At 41.0% G+C, this 18,076-nt stretch overlaps 1 protein-coding gene across 1 annotated transcript in view; it reads left to right on the forward strand.

The window, feature by feature from the left end:
- LOC136144144 (ATP-binding cassette sub-family C member 4-like) overlaps positions 1-18,076 on the forward strand; it is a 140,643-nt gene that overhangs the window by 91,366 nt on the left and 31,201 nt on the right. Inside the window, exons 22-25 of the mRNA XM_065901804.1 lie at positions 1,913-2,032; positions 3,188-3,298; positions 8,620-8,720; positions 10,350-10,541. Coding sequence (XP_065757876.1) covers positions 1,913-2,032; positions 3,188-3,298; positions 8,620-8,720; positions 10,350-10,541 — 524 coding nt within the window. The remainder of the gene's footprint in view (positions 1-1,912; positions 2,033-3,187; positions 3,299-8,619; positions 8,721-10,349; positions 10,542-18,076) is intronic.

The raw sequence follows: 18,076 nt of genomic DNA on the forward strand, positions 1-18,076 counted from the left end.
GTTGGTGATGCCATCCAACCATCTCATCCTAGGGCTGAGTGGATGGTCACCTGGCCCCCAGCCCAGGCTGTCCTCCCCCAGCTCAGGGCTTCCCATCCGCTATGAGCCCCAGTGTCTCACAGAAGGAAGCTGCTCCTTCCTTCCTTATAGAGCTGGGGACACTCAACCCAAGAGGAGGTTCTGTGTCTTCACCTGCTTGTACCTCAACCCCTCCAAACGTGCATTGCCCGGGTGCACGTCTGTTCTGACTGAACTGTACCAGACAGGCATTCAGATACTGGACCAAGAAGTGAGGACCTGAGAACAGTTTGGAGTTTCACCCTTGATTCTTTCCCCATCATTTTATAAAATCTGTAGCCTCCTGTAAGATGCATTACTAACTTCCTGTAAACAACCTAGTTGTACTACCAGGTCTTCTCTAGGAGACACACAGGTAACAAGGTGATGTCAGTATTTCCTGCTGATACAGCACAACTTATCACTCACCCCAGACAGAGGTCACAGGCTCACTATCTGCTCCTGACAACAGCAAGTTTTAGCCTCGTTCATGGTGGGGAATGAAAACTGTAAGTGATCCTCCCTGCCAAGCACCTGCAGCCCTTCTGTTCCCTGATGGGCAGGAACCTGACCCTGGTGCTCGTGGTCGGTGTGCTCTTAAAGGCAAGAAACGGATGGGCAGTCATGTGAAACCAGGCCCCAAACCACATGAAGTCACTCAAAAGAGAATGGCCACTAAGGCCACTGTCAGATTCTAAAAGGGTGATGGGAGTGTCCCATGCCACTGTGACCTCCGAACACTAGGACAGGTATCCAGCAGGCAGTTATAAAAACATCCATCAGGTTCCCAGAGTGGAAGTCAAGACTATATAAAGACTACTCGCCTGCCGGGTCCTGTGGGCACAAGGGCGGTGTAGCACCAGGTACTCCGTGATCACACAGAGACTCCTGGCGCAGGTGCGGGGGAGACAGCAGACTGCCTGCTCCCCTTACTCATCTTCCCCTGTCCTGGGTCTGGCTCTGCTCCAGGGTGGGGGATGTGCTGATTCTATCCCAGTCCTTAGGTTACTCATCTAAGGAGGAGATGGCCTACGGGTAGCTCATCAAAATCAGTGCGTTGAGGACTCTAATGAGGAATTAAATTTTTAAATGCTACTGATTCAAAAATTAGTGAACAGTAATTACTCACCCATGGAAAAGAATGAAATATTACCATTTGCAGCAACATTGATGGACTTAGGGAATATTATTATTAGTAAAGTAAGTCAGAGAAAGATAAATATGATATCACTTATATATGGCGTCTAAAAATAATACAAATGAATTGGTACACAAAATAGACTCAGAGACATAGAAAACAAACTTACAGTTGCCAAAGGGGATTGGGAGAGAGGGAAGAACAAATTAGAAGCATGGGATTAATAGACACACTGCTATTAATGTGTCAAATAGATAACAAGGATTTACTGTAAAGCACAGGGAATTTTATTCAGTATCTTATAATAACCTGTAATGGAATATAATCCGAAAAAAATAACTGAATGACTATACTACATACCTGAAACTAGTACATTATTGTAAATCAACTATACTTCAATATATTTTTTAAAAATTGTGAACAATTTCCACCAGGTGAGGTGCCAGAAAAATTTGGAGGGAGGAGTGTTTGAGAGGATCTTGATGAAAGAACAAGAATTTCTTTATCTAGCTATGATTTGAATTTGATCAAAGATAGTTTCAAAGAGAATCTTTCATTCCCAGGTTGTTAAAATGAAGCTTGGTGTGAGCAGGAGTTTAGGGTCACATGGAGGATTCCCTTGGGCAGGAACGTGTGACCACAGAGCCCAGGAGGCAGTGGTTTCCTCGCCTCCAGCCTCCCTGACTTTCTCTGTCGTGTGTCTCTCTTCTTCCCCAGCTCGGAGCCCGGTGTTTTCCCACTTAGCATCTTCTCTCCGGGGACTCTGGACCATCCGGGCATACAAAGCTGAACAGAAGTTTCAGGAGCTGTTTGATGCACACCAGGATTTGCACTCAGGTCTGTAAATTTCTGGAGATGATTTCAAAGGATGAGATGTGGTCCCTTCTGAGGCTGACTCCCTCTCAGGTGGCCTGGCTGGCCAGCATCTCTCTCTGTGCCTCCTCTTATCCCACTCTGCACACCTGCCTCCCCCACCCCTTCCTCTCAGCATCCCCTCTGTGCTCCCCTCTTCCCTGTCATCCCCTGCTTTTCTCCCCTGACTGGCTCGCATTGTCCTTGTGTTACTGTGCCCTGTGGACTTCTGTCTCTTTAGGGTAAGAGTCAGCAAACTTTTCTTTTCTGTGAAGATCCAGATGGAAAATATTGTAGGCTTTGTGCGCTCTACTGTGTCTGTTGCAACTACTCACCTTTGCTGCTGTAGCACAAAGACAGGCAAAGATAACACATCAGAAAATGGCTGTAGCTGTGTTCCAGTAAAACTTTATTAACAGAACCAGGTGGTGGCTGTTCTCGCCCTCCAGGCTGCGGTTTGCTGACTCTTTTCAGAGCATGGAGGGTGGCAGATGTGATTGAGGAAATAATTTCCTGATTTGCCACCCACTTGATTATGTTTTTATCAGTGAAATTTTTTCCCTAGGTAGAAAATTCAGAATTTCCTCTAAGTCTATAAAATCCAAGCCAAACTTTCCAATAATTATTGTATTTTGAAGATGAAAATGGCATTTAGAAAATCACATGCAGATCCTGTTAGCTGATGGTCATATAGACACTGGCTCCTAAGAATAAACACCGCAGGGCCCTGTAGTGAGGGCAGAAGGTGCTGGAAACAGTGTGAGCTGTGCTCTCTGCTGTGTGAGAGCTGGGAGCAGTCAGCCCTGTGAGAGGATGATCTTCACACTGAGGCCCAGCACTGCAGGAAATGCACCGATGAGGCGATTTTCCATCTTCCTTCTTGTGATCATGTTTCTGTTGATGACCTGTGGGTTGACGTTTTCAGTGCATGCTTCCTGGACTGATTTCTGTGTGCCCCATACATTGTCTTGTGTTAGAGCCTAGTTTTCTAGAATCTTCAGGTTCCTTGGGTGTGTAGCTTTGCTGTCCTACCTGTGTAAAGTCTTTTGTAGCTCAACTGAGAAAATGCTATCCCTCATGAGAAGAGCTAACGTGGTTTTTCTGTTTATGTATTATGCTTATTATGGTTCACAAATCCAGAGGCTTGGTTCCTGCTTTTGACGACGTCCCGATGGCTTGCTGTGTATCTAGATGTCATCTGCGCCGTCTTTGTCACTGTTGTTGCCTTTGGGGCCCTGATTCTGGCAGAAAGTAAGTACATATATGAATACTTGTGGTATGTTTATACTTTTTAGCTTTGTTTGTAGTTATTAAACTCGTGTCATCTTGTCTAATATATACTCTTTGGTTCTAATGAATTGTATTGAAGTGTCTGTAGTATGTGAGTTCACAATGAGGTCCATGTGAAGTCATTTGTGTCTTGATGAGAACTTTTATCTCTTTTTTCATTTACTTATTTATTTACAGTAGGTCCTTTTTGAGGCTATTTTTTTTTTTTTTTAATTGATTGGTATATGGTTGATTTACAATGTGTTAGCTTCAGGTGTATAGCCAAGTGAATCTGTTATACATATATTCACATTTTTAAAGATTATTTTTCCATACCCCATAAACATTGTGGTGAATGTATTTTTTTTTAGTAATTTGCATTTTGATTAATACTTCAAATGAATCTTCTTTTAGAAAAGAATTTCTGTTTTTGACTTTTGGAATCCTTAGGAGCAAAGACTGGGTATTGAACATGCCTGTTCCAGCAGACCTGTGGTGCCTTGGGGCCCCTGCTTTGGCTTGCTCAGGCCATTCTTTCATTTTTATTTTAAGTTTTATTGGGGTATAGTTCATTTACACTGTTGTCTTAGTGACCAATGTATAGCAAAGTCAGTCTGCTGTACATACACATATATCCACTCTTATTTAGGTTCTTTTCCATGTAGGTCATCACAGAGTTCTCTGTACTTTACAGTAGTTTCTTATTAGTTATCTATTTTAATGTTTTATATATAGTAGTATGTATGTGTCAATCCCAGACTTCCAGTTTATCTCTCCCCTCCCTTATCCCCTGTTAACCATAAGTTTATTTTCTACATCTATTACTCTACTTCTGTTTTGTAGATAAGTTCATTTGTAGCCTTTTGTTGTATTCCATATATAAGCAATATCATATTCTGTTTTTATCCGTCTGACTTACTTCACTCAGCATGAAAATCTCTAGGTCCAGCCATGTTGCTGCAAATGGTATTATTTCACTTTGTTATGGTTGGGTAATATCCCACTATATGTATGATAGCACATCTTCCTTGTCCATTGCTCTGTTGATGGACATTTAGGTTGCTTTCATGTCCTGGCTATTGTAAATAGTGCTGCAGTGAACATAAGGGTGGATGTATCTTTTGGAATTATGGTTTTCTCTGGATATTTGCCCAGGAGTGGGATTGCTGGATCATATTGTAGCTATCTTTTTAGTTTTTAAAGGAACCTCCATATTTTTCTCCGTAGTGGAGAAAAATTCATTCCAGTTTACATTCCCACCAACAGTGTTGGAAGGTTCCTTTTTCTCCACATCCTCTCCAGTATTTATTGTTTTGATGATGGTCATTCTGACTGGTGTGAGGTGAAACCTCACTGTATTTTTTTGCTTCTTTTTTTCATTTTTTTTTTCACTGTAGTTTTGATATACATTTTTCTAATAATTAGAGATGTTGACCATCTTTTCATGTGTTTTTCTGGCAATCTATGTTTCTTCTTTGGAGACCATCTCTTAATCTTCTGCCCATTTTTTGGATTTTTTTGTTTATTTATTTATTTATTTTTTGATATTGAACTGCATGAGCTGTTTGTATATTTTGGAGAGTCATCCCTTGTAAATCACTTTGTTTGCAAATATTTCCCCCCATTCTGCAGGTTTTCTTTGGTATTTTTTATTGTTTTCTTTGCTATGCAAAAGCTTTTAAGATTAATTGGGTCCCATTTGTTTATGTTTTATTTCATTTTCATTACTCTAGGAGGTGCTGCAGTTTATGTCAGAGAGAGTTCTCCCTATGTTTTCATTTAAAAGTTTTGTAGTGTCTGGTCTTACATTTATGTCTGTAATCCATTTTGAGTTTATTTTTGTGTATGGTATTAGGGAAAGTTCTAATTTTATTCTTTTACATGTAGCTGTCCAGGTTTCCTAGCACCAATTATTAAAGAAACTGTCTTCTCCATTATATATTCTTGCTTCCTTTGTCATAGGTGATCATAGGCGCATGGGTTTATCTCTGGGCTTTCTGTCCTGTTCTGTTGATCTGTATTTCTGATTTTGGTGCCACTTAGCATTTGGTGCCACTTTCAGTTACTGTAGCTTTGTAGTATAGTCTGAAGACAGGGAGCACAATTCTTCCTAGTTTCATTTTTCTTCTTTGTTTTTCTCAAGATTGCATTGGCTATTCATGGTATTTGGTGTTTCCATTCAAAATGTAAACTTTTTTGTTCTAATTCTGTGAAAAATGCCATTGGTAATTTGATAAACATTGCATTGAATCTGTAGATTGCTTAAGTTGTTTGTTTACAGTAGGTCTTCATGGAGATCTTTTATCCTTTTATCTTTCTTTGAATGAGTTGAGTTCTACATAACTGTAGCAAGATGACCTTCTGAACATTCCAGGTAGTGTCCTGTAGTTGTATAGAGAGAACCAAGTTTACTATTAAGCTTTCTGTACAACTTAGGTTTTAGGTTTTAGCTTTAGGGCTATTTGGATCTCTTGGTTGTAGGGGTCTGGTGTACTGGTGTGAGAAAGAGTCTCTGTAGCAAAAACAGTATCCTCACTGCTGTGTGGGTCACAGATGAGCAGTTGTTGGAATGTGTGGCATGAATTCACCATCCCTCACTATTCCATAGCAATAACCCTGAATCACAGTCTTTAATTCAAAAGTGAGAGTAATTTTTTAGATTTAAAAGCACTGCCTTGTTTTGCAAAACCCATTGCCTTGTTTTTGTGATTTCAACTGCAGCTACATTGGGCATAGAAAGTGAAATTACCTAATGATAATTGAAGCATAGGATAAAAATCTGAACAATGACATCCTCACCTATATTATACTGTAAAGTGTATCTCAATCCAGGTGGGATTAATATGATAAAGGACGAAAATGTTAAGGACCTAAGAGAAGCAGAAGAGATTAGGAATAGATGGCACAAATACACAGTAGAACTGTACAAAAAAGATCTTAGTGACGTGGATAACCATGATGATGTCATCACTCACCTAAGCCAGACATCCTGGACTGTGAAGTCAAGTGGGCCTTAACTTCAAAGCATTACTACAAACAAAGCTAGTGAAGGTAATGGAATTCCAGCTGAGCAATTTAAAATCCTAAAAGATGATTCTGTTGAAGTGCTGCAGTCAATATACCAGCAAATTTGGAAAACTCAACAGTGGCCACAGGATTGGAAAAGGTCAGTTTTCATTCCAATCCAAAAGAAAGGCAATGCCAGAGAATGTTTGAACTATCATACAATTGCACTCATTTTGCATGCTAGTAAGGTTATACTGAAATCCCTTCAAACAAGACTTCAGCAGTACATGAACCAGGAACTTCCAGCTGTACAAGCTGGGTTTACAAAAGGCAGAGGAACCAGAGATCAAATTGCCAATATTCACTGGATCATAGAGAAAGCAAGGGAATTCCAGAAAAACATCTGCTTCATTGACTATGTGAAAGGCTTTGACTGTGTAGATCACAACAAACTGTGGAAAATTCTGAAAGAGATAGGAATACCAGACCATCTTACCTGTCTCCTGAGAAACCTGTATGCAAGTCAAGAAGAAACAGTTAGAACTGGATGAGGAACAATGGATTGCTTCAAAACTAGAGAAGGAGAATGACAAGGCTGTATATTGTCACCATGTTTATTTAACTTATATGCAGAGTGCATCATGCAAAATCCTGGGCTGGATGTAGCACAAGCTGGAATCAAGATTTCTTGGAGAAATATCAATAACCACAGATATGCGGATGATACCACTCTAGTGACAGAAAGTGAGGAGCCTCTTGATGAAAGTGACAGAGCAGAGTGAAAAAGCTGGCGTATAACTCAACTTTCAAAAAACTAAGATGTTGATATCTGGTCCCATCTGGGGAAAAATTGAAAGCAGTGACAGATTTTATTTTCTTAGGTTCCAAAAATCACTTCAAACTGTGACTGCGGCCATGAATGAAAAGATGTTTGCTTCTTGGAATGAACGCTATGACAAATCTAGACAGAATATTACAAAGCAGAGACTCCATTTTGCCAACAAAGGTCCATATAGTGAAAGCTGTATTTTTTCCAGTAGTCATGTAAGAGTTGTCAATGGATATTAAGAGTTGGGCCATTAAAAAGCCTGAGGGCCGAAGAATTGATGCTTTTAAGTTGTGGTGTTAGAGAAGACTCTCGAGAGTCCTTTGGGCTGTAAGGAGATCAAATCGGTCAATCCGAAAGGAAATCAGCCCTGAACATTCACTGGAAGGACTGATGCTGAAGCTAAATCTCCAATACTTTGACCACCTGATGCGAAGAACTGACTCATTAGAGAAGACCCTGATGCTGGGAAAGATTGAAGGCAGGAGGAGAAGCGGGTGGCAGAGGATGAGGTGGTTGGATGGCATCACTAACTCAATGGACATGAGTTTGAGCAAACTCCGGGAGATAACGGAGGACAGGGAAGCTTGGTGTGCTGCAGTCCATGGCGACACAGAGTCAGACATGACTTAGTGACTGAGCAACAACTTTGTTCAGTTTAGTTCAGCTGCTCAGTTGCATCTGACTCTTTGTGACCCCATCCATGAACTGCAGCATGCCAGGCCTCCCTGTCTATTACCAACTCCCAGAGTTTACTCAAACTCCTGTCAACTGAGTCGGTGATGCCATCCAACCATCTCATCCTCTGTCTTCTAACAACTTTGTTAGTTCTTTCTAAATTCATAATATTAAAAGAGATTTTACTTATTTATTTGGCTGTACTGGGTCTTAGTTGGGGCATGCAGGATCTCCAGTCTTAGTTTTAACAGGCAGGACTTTAGTTGCAGCATGTGAACTCCTAGTGGTGGCATGTGGAGTCTAGTTCCCTGACCAGGGATTGAACTTGGGACCCCTACATTGGGAACTCAGAGTCTTAGCTATTGGACCACCAGGGAAGTCCCTCATAGTGTTTTTTTTTTTTTTTTTACTTTAATTATTGTCTCATACAACAGAAGTAGTATTATGAGTAATACTTTCATTACATTACATGCAAATGATTTAAATATTATAAAAGAGTATTCTCACACTATATATAAAATAGGTAACTAAAAAAGATCTCCTGTATAGCACAGGGAACTCTATTTAATACTATTTAATGACGTATGTGGGAAAATAATTTTAAAAGAGCAGATTACATATATGTCTGGCTAATTCACTTTACTATACACCTGAAACTAACACAAATTTGTAAATCAACTATTACTCCAATAAAAATCATGAAAATAAAGGTGTCTTCTTTGTAGAGTGACAGAAGGACCTGTGTGATGGGTTGTGAAGTAGACTGACTGACTTCTTCTTCTTCCTCATTTAGCTTTGGATGCTGGGCATATTGGGCTGGTCCTGTCACTCACCATCACACTTACCAGGATGTTCCAGTGGTGCATTAGGCAAAGTGCTGAAGTTGAGAACATGGTGATGTTTATTTTATCTTTCTGTTCTTAGTCTTTTCAGTCTCCTTGCTGTTAATTGACACAGAAGCAATTCTTCTGTAAAATAATAAAGCTGTTATTTTTACATCATTTTACAGTTTTTTTTTTTTTCTTTTTTTAACATTCTCTTCAATCTTCTTAAGGGTTTCCCTGGTGGCTCAGATGTAAAGAATCCACCTACAACACAGGAGCCACAAGAGTCTCTGGTTCGATCCCTGGGTTGGGAAGATTCTCTGGACAAGGGAATGGCTACTCCAGTACTCTTGCCTGGAGAATCCCCATGGACAGAGGAGTCTGACAGGCTACAGTCCATGGGGTTGCAAAGAGTTGGGCATGATTGAGCAACTTTCACTTTCACTTTTCATGTGCTTAAAGTTAATGTAAAATAGAATATATATATATATTTTTCTCAGTCATGTGTATGCCATGTCAGAAGGTTTTGTATTCATCACAAACTGTCTTCAGATATAATAAATGTCTCTCTAGGAGGGAGGTTCTGAAATTCTGGAGACAATATAAGCTAATTTCATAGCAGCTTGTTTGTATTTGTTTCTTAATGGGTAATTCCTCATTTTTGGTAAAAGAAAATAATCCAATATTTTGAGGTTTATTTAATTACTATGTTCCTCCACCCATCCCCTATTTTATCATTTATTCTTGTGTGAGTTGAACACCGAATTTGCTGGTGGCCCTTCTTCCTGGTAGGATAGGCTCCCTCTCAGAATGTGCTAAGGTGTAGAGTCATGGTTGTTTAAAAGACCTTAATTGATGTGTGTATTATACACTTTTGAAATATTTGTACCTTCTCCTAAAGGGAGAAAAGCAATAAAAATGAAGTTTTTCCATTTCTTTCTTCTAACAGAGTAGAAGTAGTGAAAGTCTCTCAGTCCTGTCTGACTCTTTTTGACCCCATGGACTATACAGTCCGTGGGATTCTCCAGGCAAGAATACTGGAGTGGGTAGCCTTTCCCTTCTCCAGGGGATCTTCCCAACCCAAGGATCAAACCCAGGTCACCCGCATTACAGGAAGATTCTTTCCTAGCTGAGCCACAAGGCAAGCCCAAGAACACTGGAATGGGTAGCCTATCCCTTCTTCAGGGGAACTTCTGGACCCAGGAATTGAACTGAGGTCTCCTGCATTGCAGGTGGATTCTTTACCAACTGAGCTATCAGGGAAGCTCATAACAGAGTAGAAAATGACTAATTATTAAAATGAGGTTTGATGACCATCCATTTCTGTTCATATGTAATATTTTGGCCCTTCTGTAGCCACACATTACTAATTGGTGTCCATAAGTGTTCTTTTCTTTGAAAAAAATTTTTTTTATTCAGATGTGAAAGGAGGATCAATAAAATCTTACTATGTATTTCTTTAATTTTTTTTAACTTTAATATAAAATTGAAGGAAATAGTTGTATTTAAAAGTGTTGAAGATAATGAACAAGTTTTCAAATCATCCAAGGCCTCATCAGACTCCTACTTCTGTCCTTTGTGGATGCTGAGACTGGGATGTTCTGAACCATATAAAAGCAGAAGGTTTCATTTACAATCTCTGAACATCCGTAAACAAGACCCTCTGATACTAACTCATGAGATGTCATATATGTTTCAGATGATTTCAGTAGAAAGGGTGATTGAATACACAGACCTTGTGAAAGAAGCACCCTGGGAACTTGAGTATCGTCCACCGCCATCCTGGCCCCATGGAGGAAAGATTAACTTTAGCAATGTGAACTTCAGGCATAAGCCGGACGGGCCTCTGATATTGAGGAATGTGTACCCATACTTTGACCAAGGACTAAAGGTTAGTTTAAGCCATTTGCCTCTTTAAAATCCAGCTAAAGATTTAGCGCCACATCTGCTCTTGGCTTCTTTGTCAGTGTGTCAGGGGGACTCTGTCCTAATGGATGCAGATTAGATCAGTGACACTGTAGGTGAATCTTTCTTGGAAACTGACCATGGAATTGGGATACCAGGAAGTTCTCCCCCTGTGTTGTTAGCTCCCTCATGGTGGTTGATGGGTCCTGGGACCCAGGGCTCCATCTTAACTTGACTCAGGACACTATATGTGATACCCGATTATTCATACAAAGTCTGGGACGTCAGCCTTGTCTTCCTGGCCCTAACTCTGCAATATCTCATTCCTTTTCATCTTCTCTTTTTGTATTTCTGAGATCTCCTCCTCCTCCTATGGCGCCCTCTGGTTGCAGCCTCCTTCTCTGTCCCTTAGCCCTTCCTGTAGCCTTGTCCTCCACTCACCCACGCTGAGCTGCCAGCCCCCTGCCCTCCCCCCACAGACTTCTTTCTTTAGCCCAGATCTGATCCTTACTGGGCTGGCTGAGCTGCTGCTGGAACCATAGCATAACCTCAAGTCCACTCCAGCAGGGGCCATGGGGTAAGCTTGTGTCCACCAGAGAAAAGCCTCAATAATGACCCAGTCAGCAGTGAGGAATCATGGTATCAGATGGAAGCAAGGTCTAGAGATTGACTCAAAGTCAAAAGCAAATTGAAGGGAGCAGAGAAGATCTGTGTGGGAGACACCAGAGAGGCTTGTGACCTGGACCTTTCAGCATCCATGTCTGCTGGTGATGTTCCTTCCACACTCAGTTTGAGGCCCTCAGCTGGGAACAGGACAGAATCTTCAAGAAGAGGCTAAACCAGAACAGACAAGGTGGTAGGAAGCTCTTGCCCACCTCCCTCTGCAGCCAGTATGTCTGACATACACACCCCCCTGCACTCGGATTGTGTGTAGTTTCTCTCAAAGCACTGTGTCCTCCCTGTTCCCAGTGCACCTGCTGCCCCTCAACCTCAGAGACCCAGGCCCTCTGCCATCTGGATGGTGAAAATCTCATTTTCTGAGTCAACTCTAATGCATCTTTGAGACCCTCAGTTCTTCCTTAGTGTCTTATATATTCTTTTAAGATAGCATTTATGGTACAGCTATGTTTATAGCAGCCAAAAGTTAGACAGAACTAAATCCTTACAATGAAGTATTATTTGGCCTTAAAAAGGAAGAAAATTCTGACCTGCAGATAAACCTTGATGACATCTTGCTAAGTGAAATAAGCCAGACCCAAAAGGAATGAATTCTCTGATTTCACATATGTGAGGTTCTGAGAGTAGTCAAATTCAAGAAAACAGGAAGTTAGATGGTGGTCTCCAGGAACTTGAAGACCAAGTTTGTTTAATGGGTAAGAATTTCAGTTTTATGAGGCAGAAAAAAAAAATTCTCAAACTTGGTTGCACAGCAGTGTGAATGTACTGAACACCAAACTGTCCACTTAAAAATGGTTAAATAGTTAAATTTTATGTTAGGTGAATTTTATCATAATTAAAATGAGATAGCACTTGTGGCATGTTTTGCAACTTGGGATCTGTATCTCATAGTATCTTGAATAGGCTTTTTAAAATCAAGGAGCATCTTGTTTTCATTTTTGTTCCCAGAATGTAGCATTCTGCAGGGCACAGAGAGGGTGCTGAGGGACTGCTGGTTGTGAGGGTGAGTGAGTTACACAGGTGTGAGCAAGCAGGAACCAACAGACACACACACACACACATATACACACACACACACACACACACAAACAAACACCGCTCTGTATATAGCGGAAAGAACTGCTCTTTAAAACTCTTACCACCCCACAGACCCATCTAGTGGACAATAGTTATAATATAGCGAATGAAACCCTTATAACATAAAAGAATATTCAACTTAATGCCTGAATGTTACCCAGGGAGCAGCTTCAGTTAGTCACAGGGCAAAAGCTGGTCCTAATTATTTCCAGTTCCATTGTAGGTCAGAGAAAAGGTGAAGTGCTGTGTCAGGAAAACATTAATCACAGCTTTTGATACAATCTTGTCCCTAAGAGCACTGTATGTGATGTTTACTTACTCTCAGACTATGTGTCTGTCTGATTTTCTGTTGTAAATGTAATTCTGTTAACCTGTACTTGTCTTAAATTTCCCCCAAAGCCATAAGATATGAATTATCTAGGAAACTCTGTAGTAAAACTTAGGAACATAACAGATTCTTATTCTTCCTTCTTAAAACCTGTAAATCATAGGATCACTGAGATTCTAAAATGTTTGAGGGAAAATTGAATTTTGAGACTGAATTAATAACTCCAGTAACTTGATTTTTGATCTGTACCTTGGTCCACTCTCAGTATCACTGTTAACTTCATTTCTGTGTTTGGAAATAACACCCGGGCAGTGTGTTCATGAATTGATTTCACTCCGCCTGTGCACATCACAGGTTCCCTCTCCTGCTCACCTGTCCCAGCCCCCGTCACTCCAGGACACCCTTTTGGTGTTGGATTTGATTGAGAGAAGCTGTTGTCTGGGGGTGGGGGTTGGTGGGCAGGGGCAGGGGACATGGGAGTGAGCCAGCCCAGCAGAAGAGGGGCTTTATTCTCTTTCCTTCATTTCCTCTTCTGTCCCGATTCCTAGAAGTTAGAGTCAGTTGGAGAGTGTAGTAGATACTATGCAGGATTTTAATTCAAAGAAGCAATGACAAGTGAAAATAAAGAACCAGGACTTCCCTGGTGGTGCAGTGGATAAGAATTTGCCTGCCAATGCAGTAGACTCTGGTTCAATCCCTGGTCTGGGATAATTCCACATGCCGCAGAGCAACTAAACCCTGTACCTCAACTACTGAGCCTACAAGCCACAACTCCTGAAGTCTTTGCTTAGCAATAATAGAAGCCACCTCAGTGAGAAGCATGTTCACTGCAGGAGTAGCTCCCACTCATCACAACTAGAGACAGCTTGTGCAAAGCAAGCAGGACCCAGCACAGCCAAACATAAAAGAAAAATCAGCATGAGGTAAATAGCACCCTAGACTTCCTAGTTAGAGTCTGAACATGGGCTGCATTTTTCATTTAGGTGATTTTGTGGTTGATTTGATTATTTTAGAGAGTCCTGAGCAATAAAGTATTTTCCAGCTCTCGAGGTAGATTGACTTTGCTTTGTTTTTGCTCACAGCCATTATTTGGATGATACATTTTTACAGATGTTTAGTACATCATGCTATAGTGTACAAAAATATTAGTTTCCTACATTTTTTCCTTTTTTACGTAATATTTTCTTAAAATCCGCTCCCCTCACTCCCAAATTGTCCCCCTTCTCCCACCGGCTCCCTAGTTCCCTGTGACTCAGGCTGTGGTGCCAGGGCCAGCAGCTCCTGCCTCTCCTGGAGCTTCTTAGATATGCAGGGTCTCAGGCCCACCCAGACCTCTTGACTCAGATTCGTATCTGAACATGACCTCCTCCTTTCTCTCCCATGGGCAGTTTTTGATGAGTGATAACCTGTGATTCCCAAGACATGTCTTTGACAGTTCGAAATTGAATTTAAGAGTTGCTAAATCTCTGTTGTGACTGAGCAAGAGGCTCTAGAATGTTCTGTGCCCCTAGATTTACTTACTTTTATGCTCTATAAGTTGCACCTTTACATTATAATCTAGTTCTGTGTGATTCTGCCTTATTTCTTTGCATCTTTCCAATGGAGTCTGTGTTCATTACAGGCAGTTTTCATCCTGCTGTCTGTCCTTCCACACACCAGCTTTCTGCAGGGACTGGAGGGATTTCCCACAGGCTTAGCTCTGCCTGAACCTGAGTCAGAGACAGCCCCATGCAGCAGTGTATGTGTGGCTATTTCACTATCTGATGGGATAAAAAATGAGTCTTGCTGCCTTGAGCAGGGCAGGAGGTCTGTTTGGCCTGTTCCCCAGGCATCATGTGTCCCACTCAGCTGCAGGTTTTGTTCTCAATCCAGCTGTGGCTGCTGGTTCTTCCTGCTCACAGCTGGTCCACCTGCCCTCAGGTACCCTCTTTGCTCTCACTCACCACATGTATGCCTGTGTCCACGTCATGCTTTAACTCTCTGACCATAAGATCTCTGTGGTAGGCCTGTTCCTTTAACTGCAACTACACCTCTCCCCACTTTCTCTATTCTCACTACACAGAGGGACATGATAAGTTGTCAGGCCATTCAGGGGTAAGGAGTCCCATCAGTAGGTGGAAAAGAGGCCAACAGACATGGATTTGACTCCCATCCTGCTACTTATGGGCTCTGATATTCAGACAGATTAATTTATCTAAGCCTCAACCTTTTCTTATGCCAAATGGAAGTGAAAGGGTGTAACCTGTGGGGTTCATGTACAACTTAAACAAGATAAGACATGTAAAGCACCCAGAGTAAATGCTTGGACAAAAATGGTCATCGTTTTCATAGGGTGTAAAATGACCATAACCACTTATGCAGCAGAAGGTGTTGTCTGTCCCATGAGAATGAGGTGTTGGCCTTTTGAAGTTGTACTTACAGCTATAGGGTCCATCTGCTGTGTCTGTCTCTTTCTGATTTATCTTATACCTAAACAATATAGAAATAGATTTCCCATAAATCTCTCTGCCTTGAGTTAAAAATTTCAGCTCCCAGTGGAAGTTTCTTTGTCTAAGGACACCAGTGGTAATACACATAAGAAAAAGTCAAATCCAATAGAGATCCTGATGTCAACATAATACAGTCTAGTTGAAGAAACAAGAAAATTACTATATTAGCTTTGTAAGCTAGAATGAGGTCATAATTTTCATAGAGGTTTATAAAAAAGACATAGCATCTGTTAGAGTTGAAACAAGCCCACATGAGGGGACAGGGAGAGCATTTCCAAGGAATTAGACATGTGAGACAGACTTAGTGATGTGTGGTTAGGGTTTCAGCAGGTGGAAATGCATGTGAAAGGCATTCCGGGAGGTGAGACCAGGATAAGCAAAAGACCAGCATAAGCAAAACTCCAGCATAAGCAAAAGCATGATGCCCTGATCCAGTGAATGAAGACCTAGACACCTGCAAAGCATTCACGAAAATGAACTACCAAGTGTGTAACACACATTTTTACATTCAACCTTCACCACTACCTAGTGATGCCAAGGACGCTGACTCATGTACATGAAGGATGGAGAGGTTAGTTTTGTTGAAGAGACTTCCTGGGGTGGAGTGTTGGGTGCTGAGCTGGCATTCGGGAGTTTAATCTGAGAAGTGAGAGTATATGGACCAGAGTGGGCAGGTGCAGGGAGCCAGGAGCTGTTATGCCTCCAGCAAGACATCCTGGAAAAGTGAGTCCACTTTTGGGGATCAAATTGATGTCGATTAAAACAAAGCTACAATACCTGGATTTGTGAACATGCAGGGAAATGGGTAGGAGTAGCAAAAGGTATTATACTTCTGGAGGGTAGGTTAGCAGCTTAACAGCTTCCTCTGAAAATGTTCATTTGTTGTTGTTGTTCAGTCACCTAGTCACGTCTGACTCTTCACAACCCCATGGACTGCACACACCAGGCTTCTCTGTCCCTCACCATCTCCTGGAGTTTTACCAAGTTCATGCTCATTGTATCAGTGATGCCATCCAGTCATCTCACCCTCTGTCGTCCCCTTCTCCTGCTTGCAATCATTCCCAGCATCAGGGTCTTTTCCAATGAGTTGACTCTTTGTGTCAGGTGGCCAAAGTATTGGAGCTTCAGCATCAGTCCTTCCAATGAATATTCAGGACTGATTTCCTTTAGGGTTGACTGTTTGGATCTCCTTACTGTCCAAGGAATTCATACTTGCTGTCCAAGGAGTTCATACTTGACTCTCAGCAATTCCACATCTGAGAATTTATGTAAAGGAAATGATTAAGGTTGTTTGCAAAGATATAGTTTCAGGGATATTTAGCACAGAGTTATTTATAATAGTGAACTATTTGATGTTGCCTAAATATCCAGTAGTAAAGGATTTGTTAAATAAATTATCACATGTACTATAATATTATGCAACCATTAAAGTAAATATTTTTATGAAATATGAAATGAAAACACATATAACAGTATGTTCACATTAATCCCATTTTGTTTAAATATGTGAACTTGTGTCTTTAAGAACACATACAAAAAGAAATACAACAACAAAAAGAACACATATAGAAGCCTAGAAAGTAAAAACATCATTTTAAGAATTTTTTTTCAGAGTACTGGGGTAAAGCTAGCATTTATTTACTTTTCAAATTTGTCTGCACTGATTATGATTAAGGAAAGAGTTTATTTTAATTTGTTTTTTAAACACTACGAGCCTGGAAAAGAAGTAATGAGAGTAAGTGGGGAAGACGGATGAAGGGGTTGTTTTGTGTGGGGCATTGGGTGTTAATTATGTTGAGTTTGATGTGCGAAGAGAGATCCAGGAGCAAGTGTCTAACAAGTTATGTCATCATCAGAGACCAACCTGGTTGGAAAAACAGAAAGGGGCCATTGCAAAGCAAATAACAGAAGATTTTCTTCAAGTGTCTTTATAATTTTATTTCTTTATTTATTTTTGGTTGTGCTGGGTCCTTGTTGCTGATTGGGTTTCTCTCTAGTTGCTGTGTGTGGGCTTCTCACTGTGGTGTCTTCTCTTGTTAAGAGCATGGGCTGTAGGGTGCGAGGGCTTCAACAGTTGTGGCACGTAGGCTCAGTAGTTGTGGTTCCCGGGTTCTAGAGTGCAGGCTCAATAGTTGTGGTGCACGGGCTTCATTGTATGGGATTCTCCTGGACTAGGGATTGAACCCATGTCTCCTGTATTGGCAGGCAGATTCTTTACCACTGAGCCACCAGGGAAGCCTCCCGAGTGTCTTTAGATTGAAGAATGTATGCTTACAGATACTGGTGACACTCTTCATGGGCAATTGGTAAAACCCTTTGGTTACCTAGAAAAGATGTTCAGACTATAGCTTTGATGACTGAACTCTAGGAATTATCAGAATCAGATTTTCTTTGACTTGCCTTTTTCTTTTAAGGGGCCCTGTGGCCATGCAGCTTGTGGGATCTTAGTTCCCTGGCCAGGGATCAAGTCCATGCCTCCTGCAGTAGAAGCACAGAAAATAACCACTTGACTGCCAGGAAGGTCCCCTAGTTTTTTAGTTCTCTTCTCTAGAGTTTGGAACTCACAGTCCTGTGGTCATGAGCAGTCCTAGGTGCCCCTACATATCTCAGTCCATTTACCCAAAGTTTACAAATGTTCCTGTTTGCACAGATGGATCAATGTGTGTTGATTTACATAGGAGAACACTCAGAAATATAGGCACACCTGTTTTACTGTGCTTCATAGATAATGCTTTAAAAAAACAAAACAAAACAAAAAACAAATTGGACATTTATGGCAACGCTGTCAGGCAAGTACATTGGCACCATTTTTCCTATAGCATTTACTCATTTCATGCCTCTGTCACATTTTGATAATTCTTGCAATATTTCAAACCATTTAATTATTATTATATGTATTATTCTGATCTGCGATCAGTGGTTTTTAATGTTACTACCATATAAATGCTC

Source organism: Muntiacus reevesi, chromosome 11 (assembly GCF_963930625.1).
Source record: "Muntiacus reevesi chromosome 11, mMunRee1.1, whole genome shotgun sequence".
NCBI classification, from domain to species: domain Eukaryota; kingdom Metazoa; phylum Chordata; class Mammalia; order Artiodactyla; family Cervidae; genus Muntiacus; species Muntiacus reevesi.